The sequence below is a fragment of the Lagenorhynchus albirostris genome, chromosome 5 (genome assembly GCF_949774975.1).
Source record: "Lagenorhynchus albirostris chromosome 5, mLagAlb1.1, whole genome shotgun sequence".
Classification (NCBI taxonomy): Eukaryota; Metazoa; Chordata; class Mammalia; order Artiodactyla; family Delphinidae; genus Lagenorhynchus; species Lagenorhynchus albirostris.
In genome coordinates, this window is record NC_083099.1 from 10,645,272 (window position 1) to 10,663,599 (window position 18,328).

The 18,328-nt window shown below is 35.2% G+C and overlaps 1 protein-coding gene across 1 annotated transcript; it reads left to right on the forward strand.

Annotated features, from left to right (window-relative positions):
- Nucleotides 1-2,408: 2,408 nt before the first annotated feature.
- DAZL (deleted in azoospermia like) lies at nt 2,409-13,146 on the forward strand. Its single transcript, XM_060149494.1, has 11 exons — nt 2,409-2,417; nt 3,711-3,857; nt 4,112-4,203; nt 4,769-4,820; nt 5,265-5,328; nt 5,415-5,554; nt 7,168-7,239; nt 7,959-8,009; nt 8,853-8,966; nt 10,078-10,176; nt 13,093-13,146. The coding sequence occupies exons 1-11, from the start codon at nt 2,409-2,411 to the stop codon at nt 13,144-13,146; spliced, it is 894 nt and encodes a 297-aa protein (XP_060005477.1).
- Nucleotides 13,147-18,328: the final 5,182 nt, after the last annotated feature.

Here is an 18,328-nt window from a genome sequence, read left to right on the forward strand (position 1 = left end):
CCGTTTTTTCAGGACTAATGTGTATTTTTGTATTCTTGCCTTTTTCTTGCTTAGCTTTCCCAGGATTGTTTGTTTATTGTTTGGATTCCCCCTGCCCCCCAGAGTCCATTATTTGATTTACTTAAAGGGTTTTATTCTGATTTTCATTTACTATTTCCTTAATAGAATTTCCTTTTCTCTTTAATAACTACTTCCTTCTGTGGATATGACACTGATGACTGCAAATTATTTCAGTTTGCTTGCATGAAGATATAATAATTGAATAAAATGTCAAAGAGCTGACATCCCAGAAGCTTTAGTAATGATAAAGGTTTTTTTTCCAGCTTTTAGTTATCTTTGTCATTTGGCCATCCAGATATAAAAGGGAATTATTACTGTGAATAGCAGTGACGAGAATTGTGTATATGATGGCCTCCAAGTTCACCCCTACTTAATATTCCAGAATTACTCATTTCAGAACCCATCAACTCACTTGAAGGTGTAATTAAGAAAAATAATTATTTCTTTCATTTAATTTACATGCAGTTTATTTTCTACATGCTGTTGGTAGGTAAGATGAATTCTTCACCAAACTTTTTGCTTAAGAATTCATTTGTGAAGTATTTTTAGCAATAGTTTAGAAGTAACCAAAGGTTGTGTGTGGTTCTGGATTTGTATATATAAGTTATAACTGTATGTAAATACACGCACAGGCAAAGTTTTAAAATCCCTATTGTTCAGGCGTCTTAAAATGGAGTACTTTCCTTACTTTAGCTTTGAGCACCATCTGCTGGCTCAGGACTAGGACGGACATAACGATGCCTTCCTTAAGACATTATGACACTAGTGAAATGATTTGATCAGTTTTATACTTAATACCTCAATTAAGCAGACAGTCAATTTGTACAACCCAACCCGAAACCAAACTTTCTATAATATCTAATGGCTTTTTTCTTTTTCGCAAATTACTGTTTAGTTGTCTCACACATCCATTTTACTTTTGTAAATAGGATATAAGAATTAGAACTTCCGGGCTTCCCTGGTGGCGCGGTGGTTGAGAGTATGCCTGCTGATGCAGGGGACATGGGTTCGTGTCCCGGTCCGGGAAGATCCCACGTGCCACGGAGTGGTGGGGCCCGTGAGCCATGGCCACTGAGCCTGCGCGTCGTCCGGAGCCTGTGCTCCGCAATGGGAGAGGCCACAACAGTGAGAGTCCTGTGTACCGCATAAAAAAAGGAATTAGAACTTCCCTCTTCAATTCTGGCAACACTATCACAGGTTTCTCAGCTGTGACCCTGTGCAAATTTGGGGCCAGATAATTCTTTGTTGTGGGAGGCTCTCCTTTGCGTTATAGGATGCTTACTGTATCTCTGGCCTCTGCCACCCAGATACCAGGTACACCCCTCAATTGTGACAACCAAAAATGCCCCCGGGCCACAAAATCTTCCCCGGTTGAAAATCAGTATATTATCATAACTCTTTATAATCTGGCACAGTTTTCTGGCCTAATGTTATACCTCTAATTTAAAATACATTTATCCATTGTGGTTCACAGACAGCTGATATTATAAATAGTTTGTCAGATAAAAAGGTATCCAAAGTTCATCCACAAATGAACGGGAAATTGAGAAGGAGAAAAAGTCTATAAGAATTTCAGAACCACTATTTTGTTTTATTCCTGTTTTGGGTTTTTGAATGTGAGCTAATTGAAAGAGATTGGTAAATTGTCTGTCACGAAGGGAAATCTAGTCAAATTTCTCGATAGTTCAAGGTACGTGACTTATGTAATATAGTCCCATTTAGAAAAATAATAAAATTATAAAACATTTAAAAATGGAAAAGCTTTAGAAATAGTTTTTACTTTCTCTGATTTTATTGTCTTGGAATATCACTGTACCATAGTTAAAGGAAAGAATCAGGAACTATTCAAACAAACACTGAATAGCAAGTATGAACACAAATTAATAGAGAAAAGCCCAAACACTCAAATTTGGTAATTTAACAATTTTGATTTCATAGCTAATTAGTACAGCAGCTTGTAGAATCTTAAATTTATCAGTAATTTCTAACACTTAACAAAGTAGGAACTCTACCTGCTTTTCATTATTGTAACTAATTTCTATAAAAATTATTTTGCTTATCTTTTAAAAAATATGTATCGGTTGCTTTCTTTTGTCCTTGCTTTTGTTTTCCTTTATAAGCTGAAGTGTAATAGCTGTATCTCTCTCTTGCAGCCTTTTGTATTTACTACTTATAATCAATAGGCACTTCATAAATGAATTTCAAATGAGCAGATGTGCCATAAACTAGTTTCCTGAGGTTCCAACTCAAGTTAGTTGTTAATTAATAGAGTATCTACAAAATAAGTACATAAATCATAAAAGCAGGAAAGAAACCTTTCTTTAACCTATTGAAAATCAGATACCAGGATGCTAACCGTATTGGCATACCACTTTATAGTTTACAAAACGAATTCACAGATGTTATCTCACTTCATTCTCAAGTTTTCCAAGAGATAAACAACTGCCAAGTAGGTGATTTATAACTTAGTAAGGTACACAAATGTCTGACTAAATCAATTTTTAGATCTCCTGGCTAAATCAGTTTTTGTTTCCGAAATATGTATTACCAGTAAATTCTGATTCATAGTGTGGGAAGCCTAAAGACAGAGTTCTGACCAGAATTCAGAAAAATAATAAGTTTCTTGTGTGGGTCTCTGAAAATAAAGATGATATCGTTTGTATCTATCAGCCCCTTGTGAAAATTAGAATTATCAGTAGGACTTATTTGGTATTATTCAAGAAGAAAGACATTATTTTAAAGATGCTATGAACACCCTACCATTAGGGAAAAGGATTATAAACCCTCTTTTTTTTAAGCAGGAGCTATGATACGTGAGCAAATGATGTTTTCATGATCCATTTCCAAAGTAAAGCAGGCATACTAACACAAGGAGTGTTAAAATTATAAAGTCCATGTTAGTTTTGGTGAATAGGAAGATGAGGCAAAACAAATTGGTTTAAAACTTTCTTGTTTCCGGGCTTCCCTGGTGGCGCAGTGGTTGAGAGTCTGCCTGCTGATGCAGGAGACACGGGTTCGTGCCCCGGTTCGGGAAGATCCCACATGCCGCGGAGCGGCTGGGCCCGTGAGCCATGGCCGCTGAGCCTGCGCGTCCGGAGCCTGTGCTCCGCAGCGGGAGAGGCCACAACAGTGAGAGGCCCCCGTACCGCAAAAAAAAAACAAAAACAAACAAACAAAAAAAAAAACTTTGTTTCCTTTTTGATGCAACTTTTAAAAAAAATTGGTTATCTTTAAAACCATACTTTTGAATAAGGTACTCAGAAAAATGAGAATTTGCTTATTGACATACAACAGGATGATTTTAGTAACTTTACTTTTTACAAAGCTGAACTTTCTAATTACTTAACCGGTTCACGTAGTATTTCACAAACTCAATATAAAATCAGTATTCTGCCACAGCACTGGACCGGGGTAGTGGTGAGTGACACTGGCTTTGAGAAAGTACTATATACCCTTCTGTTAAAATTTCATGCTGATCTACTCTGATTACCCTAGACCTTGAGCCTGAACTAAGCTATATTGATGACTAATTTACAATGAAAGTAATTTATATGAAAATATTTTGTATTTTAAAAACATAAATTATATTTCATATCATCCATCATTTTAGCCTGTATGCCTAGTGGTGATATCTGCTTTCCAAATTACAGTCTGCTGCAGATCCTGACACTCCAAACTCAACCATCTCCAGAGAGGCCAGCACCCAGTCTTCATCAGCTGCCACCAGCCAAGGCTATGTTTTACCAGAAGGCAGAATCATGCCGAACACTGTTTTCGTTGGTGGAATTGATGTTAGGGTATTGTATTCATGTTTCATTTATTTTTAAAAGTATTTTGTGAATAGTGGGATTTGGGCCCTGTTATAAGGCTTTTTTGGGGGATTGTTTTTATGTTTAACCTAATAGGGACTAAAAATATCTTTGACAAAGAACTACAGGTAGTTTGGGGATACATGGAGGAGATACTTCCACATCATCAAATCTTCTTTATAGTATAATTGAAAATTTTGAATGTTGAATTTTTAATCTTGAAGTCAAATTTTTCTTCATAGATGGATGAAACCGAAATTAAAAACTTCTTTGCTAAATATGGTTCAGTAAAAGAAGTGAAGATAATCACGGATCGAAGTGGTGTGTCCAAAGGGTAAGTGAAACATATGTTCAATATAAATTATAATAAATATCTGAACTATAGTATCTATAGAGTTTCAGAAAATAAAATTTCAAATCTGTTATTATAACATTTGTATAAATGTAATTTGTTACTTTGTAATTCCTTTCATGTAGAAGATAAAAGTTTGCTGCCAGCTCTTTTATTTAATCATTTGCCTAGTGTTTGTATTTAAATGTTTCCCATCTTCATTTGTTTCACTTAAGTGGATTAATCAGTTATATTGAAGAATTGTTTTCTTCACACATTTCACAGTATCTTAAATTTTAACTATCTTACCATAGATAGTAGGTTAAATTCAGGTTCATAGGTATGAATTTTCTGTTCATCTTTGTGCATTCTAATACAGATGACCGTAGGAAAATAAAACAGTAGTATTTATAGAGGATCTATCATGTACGTCTTACAGTTATTTATCTCAGTATATTCTTCATCCTTTATCATTATTACTTCTGTCAGTTATTTCATGGAATAATGCAGTTTCAAACCGTGTACTGTTAACGGTAGTGATTTTATACTCATTTATTTGCCTTTCTAGCTATGGATTTGTTTCATTTTATAATGACGTGGATGTGCAGAAGATAGTAGAAGTAAGTAATCTTCTTTTGGGAAAAAATCTCTTAATTACCTTATGGATGCAGTGTTCAGTATTGTTTTGAGTTCTGAATATTTACTTAGTCTTGTATAATGTATAGAAATAAATATACTTTGTGTTTGAAATCCAGACTTAGAATAATCTTACATAACTTGTGAGAACCTGTTTATTTTTGATTGGGCATCCAGCCTCATGATCCAGAGACAGGAAAGATAAGAGAGAGTAAAGGTTTTTGATCAAATTCCACAACACCTCTCAACATTTGATTAGAGTAGTGAAGGTAAGTAAGGTAGCTTCAGGCTGATAAATTTTGATTTGGTATGTCTTTAGCACTGATCTTCTCCGATAGTAGTAATTTTAGAGAACTTGCATGTTTACCAAAGTCTTGGAAGTAAAGATTTAGACATTGATTCTAGTTTTGTTACTGTTTTATTTTCAGTCACAGATAAATTTCCATGGTAAAAAGCTGAAACTGGGCCCTGCAATCAGGAAACAAACTTTATGTGAGTAAAGAAAGGAATTGTTCTCGTTGACATGTGTAGCTTTTCAGAGAACTAAAAATAGGCTTTGTTTTCTTTTCTTTAAAAAGGTGCTTATCATGTGCAGCCACGTCCTTTGGTTTTTAATCCTCCTCCTCCACCACAGTTTCAGAGTGTCTGGAGTAATCCACACACGGAAGCTTACATGCAGCCTCCAACCATGATGAGTCCTATTACTCAGTATGTTCAGGTAAGAATTACCTACATTCCTGTTTTTTGTGTGTATTCTGTTAGAAATCTTATACAATGAGATGGGCGCACCTTAAAAATTAAGCCAGTCTCACTTCTTACCCTCTGTGGAATTACGTCAACAATTTCCATAATAAGTGACAATATTATTCCTGTTTGAATATTTTTGAGTGACGGGACATCTGTTACTCCTGTTAGAAATCTGTCATTCTTAGTGTTACTTTTTTTTTTTTTGGCGGTACGCGGGCCTCTCCCGTTGCGGAGCACAGGCTCCGGACGCGCAGGCTCAGCGGCCACGGCCCACGGGCCCAGCCGCTCTGCGGCATGTGGGATCTTCCTGGACCAGGGCACGAGCCCGTGTCCCCCGCATCGGCAGGCGGACTCTCAACCACTGCGCCACCAGGGAAGCTCAGTGTTACTTCTTATACTAAGCTAAAATCTGCTTCTATATAGTTTGTAAGCCTTTATCTTAGAACTGATGGCTGTAGCCACATAGAATATATCTTTTTTTTTTCCCAGATAACTCCTAGAATATTTGAAGGCAGCTTTCCTCATATGTTTGTTTGGTTTGTTCTTTTCTAGGGTCAGCTATTCTTTATTTGCAGTGATTTCCAGATGCCTTCTCATATAGATTGTTGATTTCTGGATGTATTATGGTTCTAGAATGGATAAATTTCTGGTGACTTAACTATATTTGTAAACTCTATGAGTTTCTGGCATATAATTTGTCTCGTCTTGGTTACTTTAATATTTGAAGTGGGGTTTGGAATACTTACCTCCCATTGATAATATTTATTTTCTTCTTAGTTCAGTTTACTTTCTTCAGTTTAAAAGACATTTTATTTTTAGGAAAAGAAAGAAGCAAAATAATAGTGAAGTAGTTCTGCAGTGTCTCTCATTTGTTTACATTTTCCATCTACCTGAAGTGTAGGATATATCTTTTTATACTTTTCTTACTTAAAACACAGATAGAAGAAAAGCCCTACTTGTTCCTAACATTTACCATGAGGTATTATTACCTATTCTGGTATATTTATGTATGCTACTACCTAGATATTTTCAATCAATAAATACCTTTTGAAAGATATAATACAAAGACATTGTATTGTCTCTTTTCTAGTTTGGGGTAATAAACTGCCCTTAACTTTTAGAAGTGAAATACAGAAAGAGCCAGAAAGTCTGTAGGAGGATCCCACGTTACCCCAAAATACTGTCAAAGGAATACAAAACTGCTTAAAAGTATTTTTACAAAAAAAGAGAACACATGTATTAATACAACTCTAATATGGAAATCTATTCTAATAGAGTCTTATCATCATGTAAGAAAGAACTTCTGGATGGGAATAAATATACAGATAAGGTAAACTTAGGCTGGCAAAATCAGTCACTCACCTTATTTATCTCTTCCTTCTCCCAGCCCAAAAGACTAACATTTGACAGAGAATACTTACTTCTTCATGAAGCCAGTCACTCAAATAGAATCTTGCATTGTATATGAAAAAACTTAAGATTTCTTTATTTTCATATTTTTTTACATTGGGAATAATATTCCTTCTTTCTGATTTTTAAAAATACATCTCGTTCATTCATTCTTTCTGTAAAATTTATTTTCAGGCTTATCCTCCTTATCCAAGTTCACCAGTTCAGGTTATCACTGGATATCAGCTGCCTGTTTATAATTATCAGGTAATTTAAGAGGGATCAAAATGATTTACATTGGAATATTATTGAGACCTTTATTTATGTAAATTTCCCTAATAGTTTGTCATTTAAAGTAGTTGAGTGTGCTTAAAATTTAAGAAAAAAGTTGGAATTAGTCTAGAATTAGGGCTTCTCTGTTACTTAGAAATAAGGGAATGAACTTAGAAGCTTTTGACAGGAATGAGTTTAGGAAGAAGCTTCCTCTTGTACAAGATTTGGTGTCCCCTTCTGTATTTCAGCATGTATTCTTCATCTTTTCTGTCAAATAGCTGAAACATCCAGGCTGACTTTTATGAGTTTTTCTAATGGCATAGGTTGAAATAAAATGATTACTCAGTTCTTAAGAGCATTGAATTCCAATTATGTTTGATAGTGTTTATTTTAGCTGGCTGCTACAATAGTAGTTCTCTGAATTTCTGCCCATGGATATGACCATATCTATGGTAATATATTCAAAGAACTGTATGTTTGAGTTTTCCTGTAGACCAACTCCAGAAAATTGAGAAAAAGATGGAGTTTATATATGAAAGTAACAATAAAGTCCTTAGGTATCAGAAACAGAAAGTACTTTATTCTTCCATTTTGTTTCTTTTATTATAACAAGGTCAAGGAGCCAGCATGACAGATACCTCAACATTGTCTATCTCATATCTTTGTGAAAATGTGAAGGTATATTTAAATAATTATTTCCTTTTTTTTCTAAGATGCCACCACAGTGGCCTGTTGGGGAGCAAAGGAGTTATGTTATTTCTCCGGTAAGGTGAATTAGCGAAACATGTACTTCCTATTTTAGAGTTTTTTACTGTTTAACTATTATATATTTTAAAGTATTTTACTGTTCAGCTATTATATATTTCTTGACCTTTTGCAATATCAAGTATACCTAGAAATATTTTAAATGCTCTTTTACATTATGTGTTATGTTTTATTTCTTGTCAACCCAAGTATATACTCCCATGGGAGAAACTGTGCTTTTTGTTTCTCAGGTTGTTGTGTGTGTACTTAAGCAATGGCTGCCCTGCATACAACAAGTGCTCAGTTACTTGTTGATAGAATATGTAACCAAGAAAGGTAGTTTTAATAACTATGCTAATTCTAACTCCAGGGATTTAGAATTAGTATTGAATCTGCCTCTAGTTTTCTTGCCATAAAAAATGTGATGAAGAGAAGCAAAAATGTTTTGCTGTCAGTACTGTTATATGTTATATAAGAAAAGGAAAAAAACAAGAGAGGGTGCTACCTCTAAAACACCTGAGCCTTTGTTACCTTCTTTCATCAAGATTGGATATTCGAAGGATATAGTATGAGCTGAAATTCTCAGGCACTAGGAGATTCCCTTCTCATTCCCTTACTATATGTTGGAGTTTCTTTTTCTTAGGGAAATTGTCCTAATTCTGATTGTGTTGACATTTCAAAATAAAAAATTGCCTTATTGCATTTCAACTCTACAGTTTGAAATAGTTTCTGAAATAATGTAATTGAACTTCACAATCCACATTTAGACTTTCAGTGTCAGCTCACCATTTTGAAGAATAGATTTAGAAATGTATCTAATGTACATCTCTTTAATTACACTTTTATCATCATTTTAAATGTAGACTTATACAGCCGTTAACTACCACTGTAATGAAGTTGATCCAGGAGTTGAAGTTTTGCCAAGTGAATGCTCAGTTCATGAAGCTACTGCATCCTCTGGAAATGGCCCACAAAAGGCAAACATCTAATTTTGCTTATTAATATTTATATTTTTATTGTTTTTCAGGTTTTAATAATGGCCATTTGAGAAGCAAGCATCTTTGCCCAAATTTAAATACGTTACAGAGCTTGAGTCATTGACTGATAACTTTGCAATTTACATAAGAGTTAATGAAATTTTAGGCATCCCCAAACTTTCAGTGTGTATATATAGTTGCTGATTCAGTAGTCCTTCCCTCTGTTCTGTTTTCATTGGGGTTTTTTTGTTGTTGTTTTTTAACCGTAGTTTAATAAGTATTGTATTAACGTGATTTGGTGGAGTGGGTTGGTTTCCTCAAGAATCCTACCCTTCAAAAGAGGAATTAGTATGAATTATATCTACTTTGTCTTTTGCCAATTTAAACATTTATTTAGCTAAATAATAATATACAGTTATTTACGGTATTCTCTCTGTAACATTATGTATGGTAGGAGCTCTCAAGAGTGGTGGAGCCACTAGTAATTGAAATATTAAAACAGGCAGAGTTGTTTCTTTTTTATCATTACAGCAGATCCCTATAATAACAGTGCCCTCACTCTTGAATTCTGTGTTTTCTCGTATGGGTGAGAATATGGAAGTAATTGATGTGATTGGAATGTGCATAATAACATAGGATGATTCCCATTGGAGTATGTGTACTTCGTTCATGTGTTTCTCAGTGGAAAAATGTTGAGAACTACTGAACTATGGGGTGAAAAAATTCCCAGATTTGTTACACAACTTAAAATTTGAAAAAATATCGAAATAACTTACAGTATAATTATATTACCAAAGTTTAACCTAAATGTTTTTTGAAATGTTGAAGTTCACTGTTTTTTATCTAACAGGAAAAATTAAAGAGGCTTAAGCAAGTATCTTAGGGCTTGACTAATTGAGCTTTTTAAATCAGTACTCTATCACTAAGTTTCTGAAATAATTCTTAAATTTGGTACAAAAGTTACACACTAAGTGACATGTGGCACGTATTACAAAATTACCTGAGAATTCTTTAGAAATAAGTGTATGTGTTCATTAAACTTTTTCAAAAAGTTTGTTCCCAGTGAGTAAAAGGAGGAATAGTCTTTACCGCGAAAACTTCTGTGTTTCAGAAATCTGTGGACCGAAGCATACAGACAGTGGTATCTTGTCTGTTTAATCCAGAGAACAGATTGAGAAGCTCCTTTGTTACTCAAGAAGAGTACTTCAAGGTATGAAAGGAATAGTGTACAGGATAAAAAGCACACTTGTCAGCCATAAAGTATCTTTTTTCTGTGGTATATATATTTTGATACTACATAGAGCATATATCAGTAATTGAACTGTTAGCTTTTGACTGTAACCCAGTAAATCTGTGAGTGAGTTTTAAGTGGCAGTGTATTCTAGCTGCTCAAATCTTGATATAGTGTAGTTTGCCCTTAGGGAAGATAATCTTTAGCAGAAACCTATACTGTAATTGATAGGGTTCATGAGAGTTGAATGAGAATATTGGCTTGACCAAATAGGAAAAGAGAAAATTTTAGAAAGAGAAAGCAAAACTTAAGAGTACGTAGATATTGGACTAAAGAGAAGAAAAGAAATTGATCACTCAGATGATGCTTGAACCAACAGTGTTTTGGGGGGGAGAAAAGAGGTAAAATGAAGTAGTAAAAAGAGCTGAGTAGAAAGAAATGGAAGTTGATTCAGAGTTGGTGAAGTGGAGAAGAATATGGGTGTTTGAATTTAAGAAAGTTCTGGTTTCTGATCCTGGTTCTGTCACCTTGGACAAATCATTTAAATCTTATTATTAAGGCTCCAGTTTTTACAAGTCTGAAATGAGTCTCTAAGATCCCTTTAAGTTGTGAGTCTCTGAATATGGAAAGGAACCGGTCGCTTCAATGGGGGAAGAATACTGTGCTTTTTAAGTAAAGGGAAGGTTTTTGTTGTTTTTTGTAACAGGTTTATTGAGATAACGATTTTCATACCCCACAGTTCACCCATTTAAAGTGTGCAATTCAGTACTTTTTAGAACATTAACAGAGTTGCGCAACCATAACGACAATCAATTTTAGAATATTTTAATCACCCCCAAAATAAAGCCCCTGCCCATTAGCAGTCACTCTCCCCCAAACTCTCTAGCCTTAGGCAACCACTAACCTCCTTTCTTTAAGAATTTGCCTATTCTGGATATTTCATATAAGTAGTATAATATGTGACCTTTTGTGAGTGACTTTCACTTAGCGAAATGTTTTCAAGGTTCATCAGTGTTACAGCATGTATCAGGACTTCATTCCTTTTTATTTATGGATCTGCCACTTTGCGTTTATCCATTCATCACTTATTTGATAGACATTTGGGTTGTTTCCACTTTTGGGCTCTGATGAGTAACGCTGTGAACATTCGTGTACAAGTTATTGTGTGGATATACGTTTTTATTTCTCTTGGGTATATATCTAAGAATGGAACTGCTGAATCACATAGTAACTGTTTAACTTTCCAAGGAGCTGCCAGAATTTTTCTAAAATGCACCATTTTGGAACCATTTGTAAGCCATTGCTTTGTATCTTAAAACAGGGAAAGGAGAATAGCTTTTTCCATCTATGAATGGAAATTGGATAAAGCTTAAAGTGTTTTTAAAAGGAATACTTAGGCGTTCTTTTAATTCAGAAGGCTAGAGCTGTAGCAGAGTTAAGTTCTTAACCCCCTTCTCATTGGGGAGTAAACCCATTCATTTAAAGTTGATCTTTGTTCTGTTGTTTCATTCTGCATAGGACAATTTAAAAGGAAAGAACTGGGAGCTGTAGGACAGCTTACTTTTGCCCAAGGTTCTGCAGGTTAAATAGGTATAGTACTAAAGGATTTGTTTGCAAAGCAGAAAATCTTTAACCAGCAAGTCTTTAAACTTGAATTTTTACGTGGTATTAAAAGTTTCTCTTTGAACCTTCCAAAATTTTCTGCTTCTCTGAGCTAAGAGTTAGAAGTTGTGTAGCATATCTAGACCTACTTTGATTAGCTAAATGTTGTTATTGTTGTTTTAATTGAATTAGAATGCACTGAGGCGGGATATACACTGTTGCTATGATAAATTCCAGCTCCTTCATAATCTTTCATATCCTGCCTGATCTCTGAAGATACTTGAGTTTGTGACCAGTTTTCTGGGCTTTAACCTAAATAGGATATTACCCTGTTAACAGATTACATAATTTCCAGAAGTCACCCTTCTTTATGTGACAATGGAATTTAATCCCTAGGAACAGGGCACAGTTAAGCTAAAAGTGTAGAGAAGAAATACTATTATTATGTTATTGATGGTTTACTCAGCTCCATTCCTCTTTGTAAGGCCTCATTTCTTCTATCTGCACATCTGCAAGCAACGTAAAGTGAAAGGAAATTTTTGCATATATTTTTATTTTTCTATTCATTTCCTAAAAAATTACATATCGGGCTTCCCTGATGGCGCAGTGGTTGAGAGTCCGCCTGCCGATGCAGGGGACACGGGTTTGTGCCCCAGTCCGGGAAGATCCCCACGTGCCATGGAGCGGCTGGGCCCGTGAGCCACAGCTGCTGAGCCTGCGCGTCTGGAGCCTGTGCTCCGCAACGGGCGAGGCCACAACAGTGAGAGGCCCACGTACCGCAAAAAAAAAAAAAAAAAAAAAAAAAATTATATATCTTCATTACAGGTTAAGAATATGCCTTTAAATATGCCAAAACTTCTATCTTTTAACCTGAAAGCATAGGGTTTCAGATTGAAGTGGATTACTCTTCTCGAGCCATGATTTCTGTCAGATGTATTTTAGTAAAAATAGGACTTTTAAAAATCTCATGTGCTTTTCACCAGCTGTCTGTTTGGGACATCACTGCCAAATCATGAGTTAATGTACATAAAAGGGTATTGATTCTAAGTCCTCTTTTTCTGAGTTACTGATACTTCTTTTTTAACTAAATTGTTGAATAAAACTGGTCATTGGTACATTGGTTATCGCAAAGTTCAGGAATGCTTCCCCAAAAGGATCACTTTTCTTTCATTATTTATAGCGTTTAAACCCAAAATAAATGCTTTTTTAAGTACAATATTTTTCAACTGTCTTAGGTGATAATGGTAATAGGAATTTTCAGTGAAGTAAAATGGAGTATTCTGTCTTTTCTAGGATAAACGAGTTCATCACTTCAGAAGAAGTCGGGCAGTGCTTAAGTCTGTTTGATCCTCTGCTAACTTTCTAGTCTCACAGGAAGTTGGAGGTTTTGAGTAGTAAGAAGAGACTGAAAGTTTTTCCCACTATTTTAGAGATTTAATTCTGAATTTTGATAAATCACACTTAGACTTTCTATACAAGTTATATTAGATTGCCTAGTTTTATTTTACATTAGAACTGTTTTTCATTAGACATTTACTTAGAAACTTTTGTGTTGAATATATGGTTAAAAGTAAAAAAAAAATTGAGACTGAAAGGAATAACTTTAAGATTTATCTGTAAGGATTTTTTTAATTGACATTTTAAGAGTTTAAAAGCAAATGCTGATTTCCAGAAAAATTGTTTTAGAAAACCTATTTTGAAAGGTCAGAATTTTGATTAACTACAAGCACTTCACTTCTCCAACAAGTACCTATGAACAGTACAGTATCTACAATATTGTGCTTTTATGATTTGTCTAGAAATTTACCACAAAAGCAGAGTTTTTAAAACTGCATTTTTAATCAGTGGAACTCAGTATATAGTTGGCTTTATTGAAGTTTTCCTTATCTAAACCCAGTGAAACAGATTCTAAACAAATAGTCCAATCAGTGGGTCTTACATTTATTAGTTCAAAATATTTAATCTTATCTAGAATCCACACATAGAGGTATCTGATTGGGATGGTAACTAGGATAACTAAAATTCTGGGCCTAATTTTTTTTTTTAAAGAATCCAAAACAAACTAAACTTTACTAGGTACATAAGCTTCTCAGTGAGTTACCATTCTCCTTTTTTTCTTTTACTTTTTTTTCCTTGAAATGATAAATTCAATGGCTGTGTCTTAAATTGTGCAAAATGTTGGTATTAAAGAAGGCTGAAACTTTTTTTATGTCACTTAAAAGTTAATCAGAGTATCTGAAAGGAATAGATTTTATGAAAAACATTAAAATATTAGTTATTTGTTAAAGAACAGGTCGATTTTTATTTTTGTTTTGTAGCTTATTATATTTTCTTTTTTAAAGTAAAATATGTCCAGGAGAATCGAATTAGTTTTGGCGTTTCTAAACCACAAAAGTTGTTGAGTAATACGCATAGCCCAAAAATATACTAGCGTTGTGTTAACAATCCATTTTTAGATTAGCTAGGCTCCTGGTTAGACATTGTAAATCGTGACAAACAACTAGAGATCCAGAGCCCCTTTGCTCTACCCACAGTCTTGCTTTTCCAGTCTGTAGCACCATTCTTCCAGGAGGTTTGCTTTTAGAATAGGTGATGTAAAGTAGAGAAGTAGCAATATAAGCAGTATGTGGGCTAATAAGCCTTGGAAGGGTAGCAATGGGATAATACCTTTCTAAGGGAAACACTTGTATCAGCATCATTTGACCTGCCGTGGACATGAGTTTAAAGTGGCTTCCTGGCTTTTCTTTCATTGGCCTGCCCCTTCACTAAAACATGGAAACTCCATTTATCCTTATCCTAATGAAGCTTCCATGGGCCATATCATCAGTGCCCATTGTTTTATAATCCCTAATAATTTTCATTCTGAATCTGAAGGGAGGAGTCTTTTAACTTGAGGGTCCCCAAGAGAGCTTTCTTAGGCCTCAAAATTTGAAAGTGCCCTGAAATTTGTTCTTTTTAAAATTCTTTGTACTTTTTTGTGTGTGTGCTATAACATTCTTACACATATTATTCTGTGATTAAATCTCCAGGTTACTGTAAATGATACCTATATTCTAAAGAGCCAATTCTGATTATCCCAATATGACCTTAAGAAAAGGAAGGAAATAAATTTTTGTCTGCTGTTTTGTTGGACTGAAGTATTTAAAAGAGTGAGGTAGAAAGAAGAGACAAAATCCTGAACCTTTCAAAATGGAAAATTAATTTTAAACTTAAAAGTGTGTTCCTATTACCTATGCTCATACTGTCTTTGCATAAATGAATAAATAGAAATAAAACCTTTTTTCAAAAGCGTTTTAACCTGCTTACTTATGTTATCTTAAGAAAATGGTGGGGATTTGGGTGGGTAGTATGTGACAAGATTTAGATCCTTGAAATTCAGGAGTGTAAATATTGTTCAGTTTCTTAATCTAGCCGAGTTCGTTTATAAAAGCACATTTTGGTACATTGTATTTTTGCTGCTCTCTCATGAAATTAAGAGATTTTCATGAGAAAATAATTTCTCTTAGTTGAGTTGGAGATAGTTAACAGTGGGTTCCAGTGCAGTGCATCAGCAGAGCAGTGCCTAGTAGGAATGCTGGAGAGTCAGGTATATGACTGCAGTCCCATGGCCAAGGTCCCTCTCTGTAAACAACTTGGACTTTATAAACACTTCGTTGCACACTTTTGGTCTAATCTCTGTGACACTATTATTTTGGGGAATTGCAGTTGTTGATAATAGAGCCTAGATTTTTCATATTGCATGTACTTCATGAAAAAGAGTGCCTTCTGAATCACCAAAGATTAAATTTTGATGTTTAAAGTATAATTTGCTAACGATTAGTAGTACTTAAATGTGTGTATACTCATACTTATGTACTAAGCATTATCCAGATTATTTGATTAGTTCTGATCAAGCTAAATTACAATTTTTAACATTTTGAGACCCTAAAACTAGACTATATATTTTAAAACAGTGGCTTTAAATCTACTTGATAATTTAAGCATATTTGCAGTTGAGGATTACCACAAAATTCTCAACACAAAGCCAAGTCTTTGGGATTGAAAAAAATTTCATAGAACACCTTTTTGTAAAAAGTTGCAAGTTACGGCAAAATCAAGCAACTCCAAAAAGTTTGGTCACCTCTGGAAGTTTATTCTGCATGCTTTCTTTTCTTTTCCTAGTAAGAGCATGTTATCTTTGTAATTGTTCAAAATAACTATTCATTATTGATTAGCACCCTTAAATTGCAAGGAAGTCATTGAGTTTCAAAAATAAATACTCCATTGCAGTTCCCTGTAGTTTATAAAGCCCTGTACCTACTTCTCTAAAATTCTCTTGCTTGTCTTTAAAGGTAAATTCATAAAAATGGGCTGCCACATTGCTTAATCGGTTTGCCTGCTTTCATTGCCATTGGTTGAGGGTAATTAGCAACAGCGATAAGGCAGCATGCCACTCTGCTTTCACAAAGAAGTATTAGGGTGGGGGACCATAAGGCAGAGAAAAGCTTCCCATTGACCAAATCTTACAAATAGGCCCAGCTGTTGAGTGTGATCATTTGGAATCCCTGAAACACTTCTAGATGAAGATTGCTCCTGTACATATTTCGATAACTATGTAATCTAGCCCTTCCCAACATTATGTGTAATATGTTTTCTCTGTGTGTAACTGAATCTTTTTGAGTCTTCCTCACTACCCATCATCGAAGACTCTGTAGACAGTACATTTGGTAGTAGAACACAAACATAAGTTCAAACTATAAACATGCGTTTTTGAATGCTCATGCAGAATATTCAGTCTGTATAGCGAAGAAATGATAGGCAATTCTGCATTGCGTTTAGAGTTAAAAACGTGTCCAGTATGGCTGTAGCTGTGGGCCAATCCTAAGAAAATGCAAAAAATTGTCTCTCAGTACAGAAACTGAAACTGCCACTGTACAATTAAGCTCTGTGGTAGCTATATTTTATGTTTTTAACTGGTCTGAAAGCTTTCCAGTTGAGTCTCTAGTTCATTTTCCCAAGGCACACGGGGCTTTGTATCATACATGCACGTCTATTAAGGCTGCGTGCCAGGAATTGCCTTTTCTCATATGAAATTCCCGGATACCAGTTCACTATACCTTTAACAATAGAACAAATGCTTGTATTACTGGGATATTGAAGTCATGAAAGCTCTATAAATTTGAAGCAATAGTAACATTTCAAGTTCAGAAAGTTGAAGGTTTTAATCCTTAATCAGTTCTTTACAAAAAGCAAATCTAGCAAAAGTACATTAAGGCTCTAGTCACATCTGTTATCTTTCTCCAAAAGAAAATGAATAGAGACATGCTGTATTCTGGCTCAGTGTTGGGTGAAACTATTTACTATAATAGAAGAAAGGCAGGGCTGGCACTCAACTGATCTGTGCTGGTAAAGCCAGATCAGCTGTTTCCAGTGGGCTGGTCCCCTCTGCCCATGCACATGTGTTAAACGTTTTTAATATTAGCAGCTTAGCCCCATCCTCCAGAATAAATCTGGCTGGACCAGTGAGAATGGGGAGGGGTAATTTAAATTACAGAGGCCATTTTCTCTTTGTTTTTGCCTAAGCTAGACCCCCTTCACAGTCAAGTCTGAACAACATTAAAATAGTATACCTGGTAAATGAGAAAAGTTTAACTGCACTTTCTTTCTTTCTGAAACAGGGCATGGTTGCTGCTCATTATTCTGATTGGTGGTGTGTCTGTCTTTGACAAAGTAAAACCCATACACTCAGTATCCAAGGTTTTATCAATGATTAGGTCAACCTCATATTTAACAGGTCAAGTTTCAGTGATCCCAGTCTCACAGGGAAGTCAAAATACATCGGAACCATCACCTGGGGTGTTTCTCAGAGATTCAGACTCCTGGGCCCTATGCTCAGATATACTTACTCTGTAGAAATGAGGGCTCAGTAACATGCATTTTTTTAAAAGTCCCTTGGGATTCTTACCTCTGTGACATTCACTTTGAGAAGTACTGCCCCAGATGGAGATCTCAGCATCTCAGGCTACCCCTAGTTTGAGGATAGCTGAATTTGGAGAACAATGCTGTCAAGTCCATTTTGACTCCTTCATAAGGGATTTTGTTGGCTTAATCTTTCCCTGACAAGCCTGTGCCCAGGAGTGCCATTTGTCCTCAGACCAGGTTGACTCGTGAACAGGCTGAAAAGTGGATTGAATGAAGTCTGAAAGCCAAGACTTGTGACCAAAAATGAATGGTAAGAGAGAGTGACTGCAGGAGAAAAGCCGGACGTAGAGGCCAAGTGTAGGCCGAGTGTGAGGGACTAGGCTCAGCTTGGAGGACAGAGTGGACTTTATGGAGGCTGAGATGCCATACTTCCTTCCTGGAGGGTCTTTGGCCCACTTGGCTAATTTTAAAAACATTACCTGGATTTTAGAAAAGTATGGCCTGTCATTTCTCCTATTCCTGCCTTGGAATTAACTAGTATGTCTCATCCTTAACAAGAATATTAATAACACATCAACATTGGAAATAATATGTTAAATCAAGTTCCGGAGACAGTCTTGAGCATACT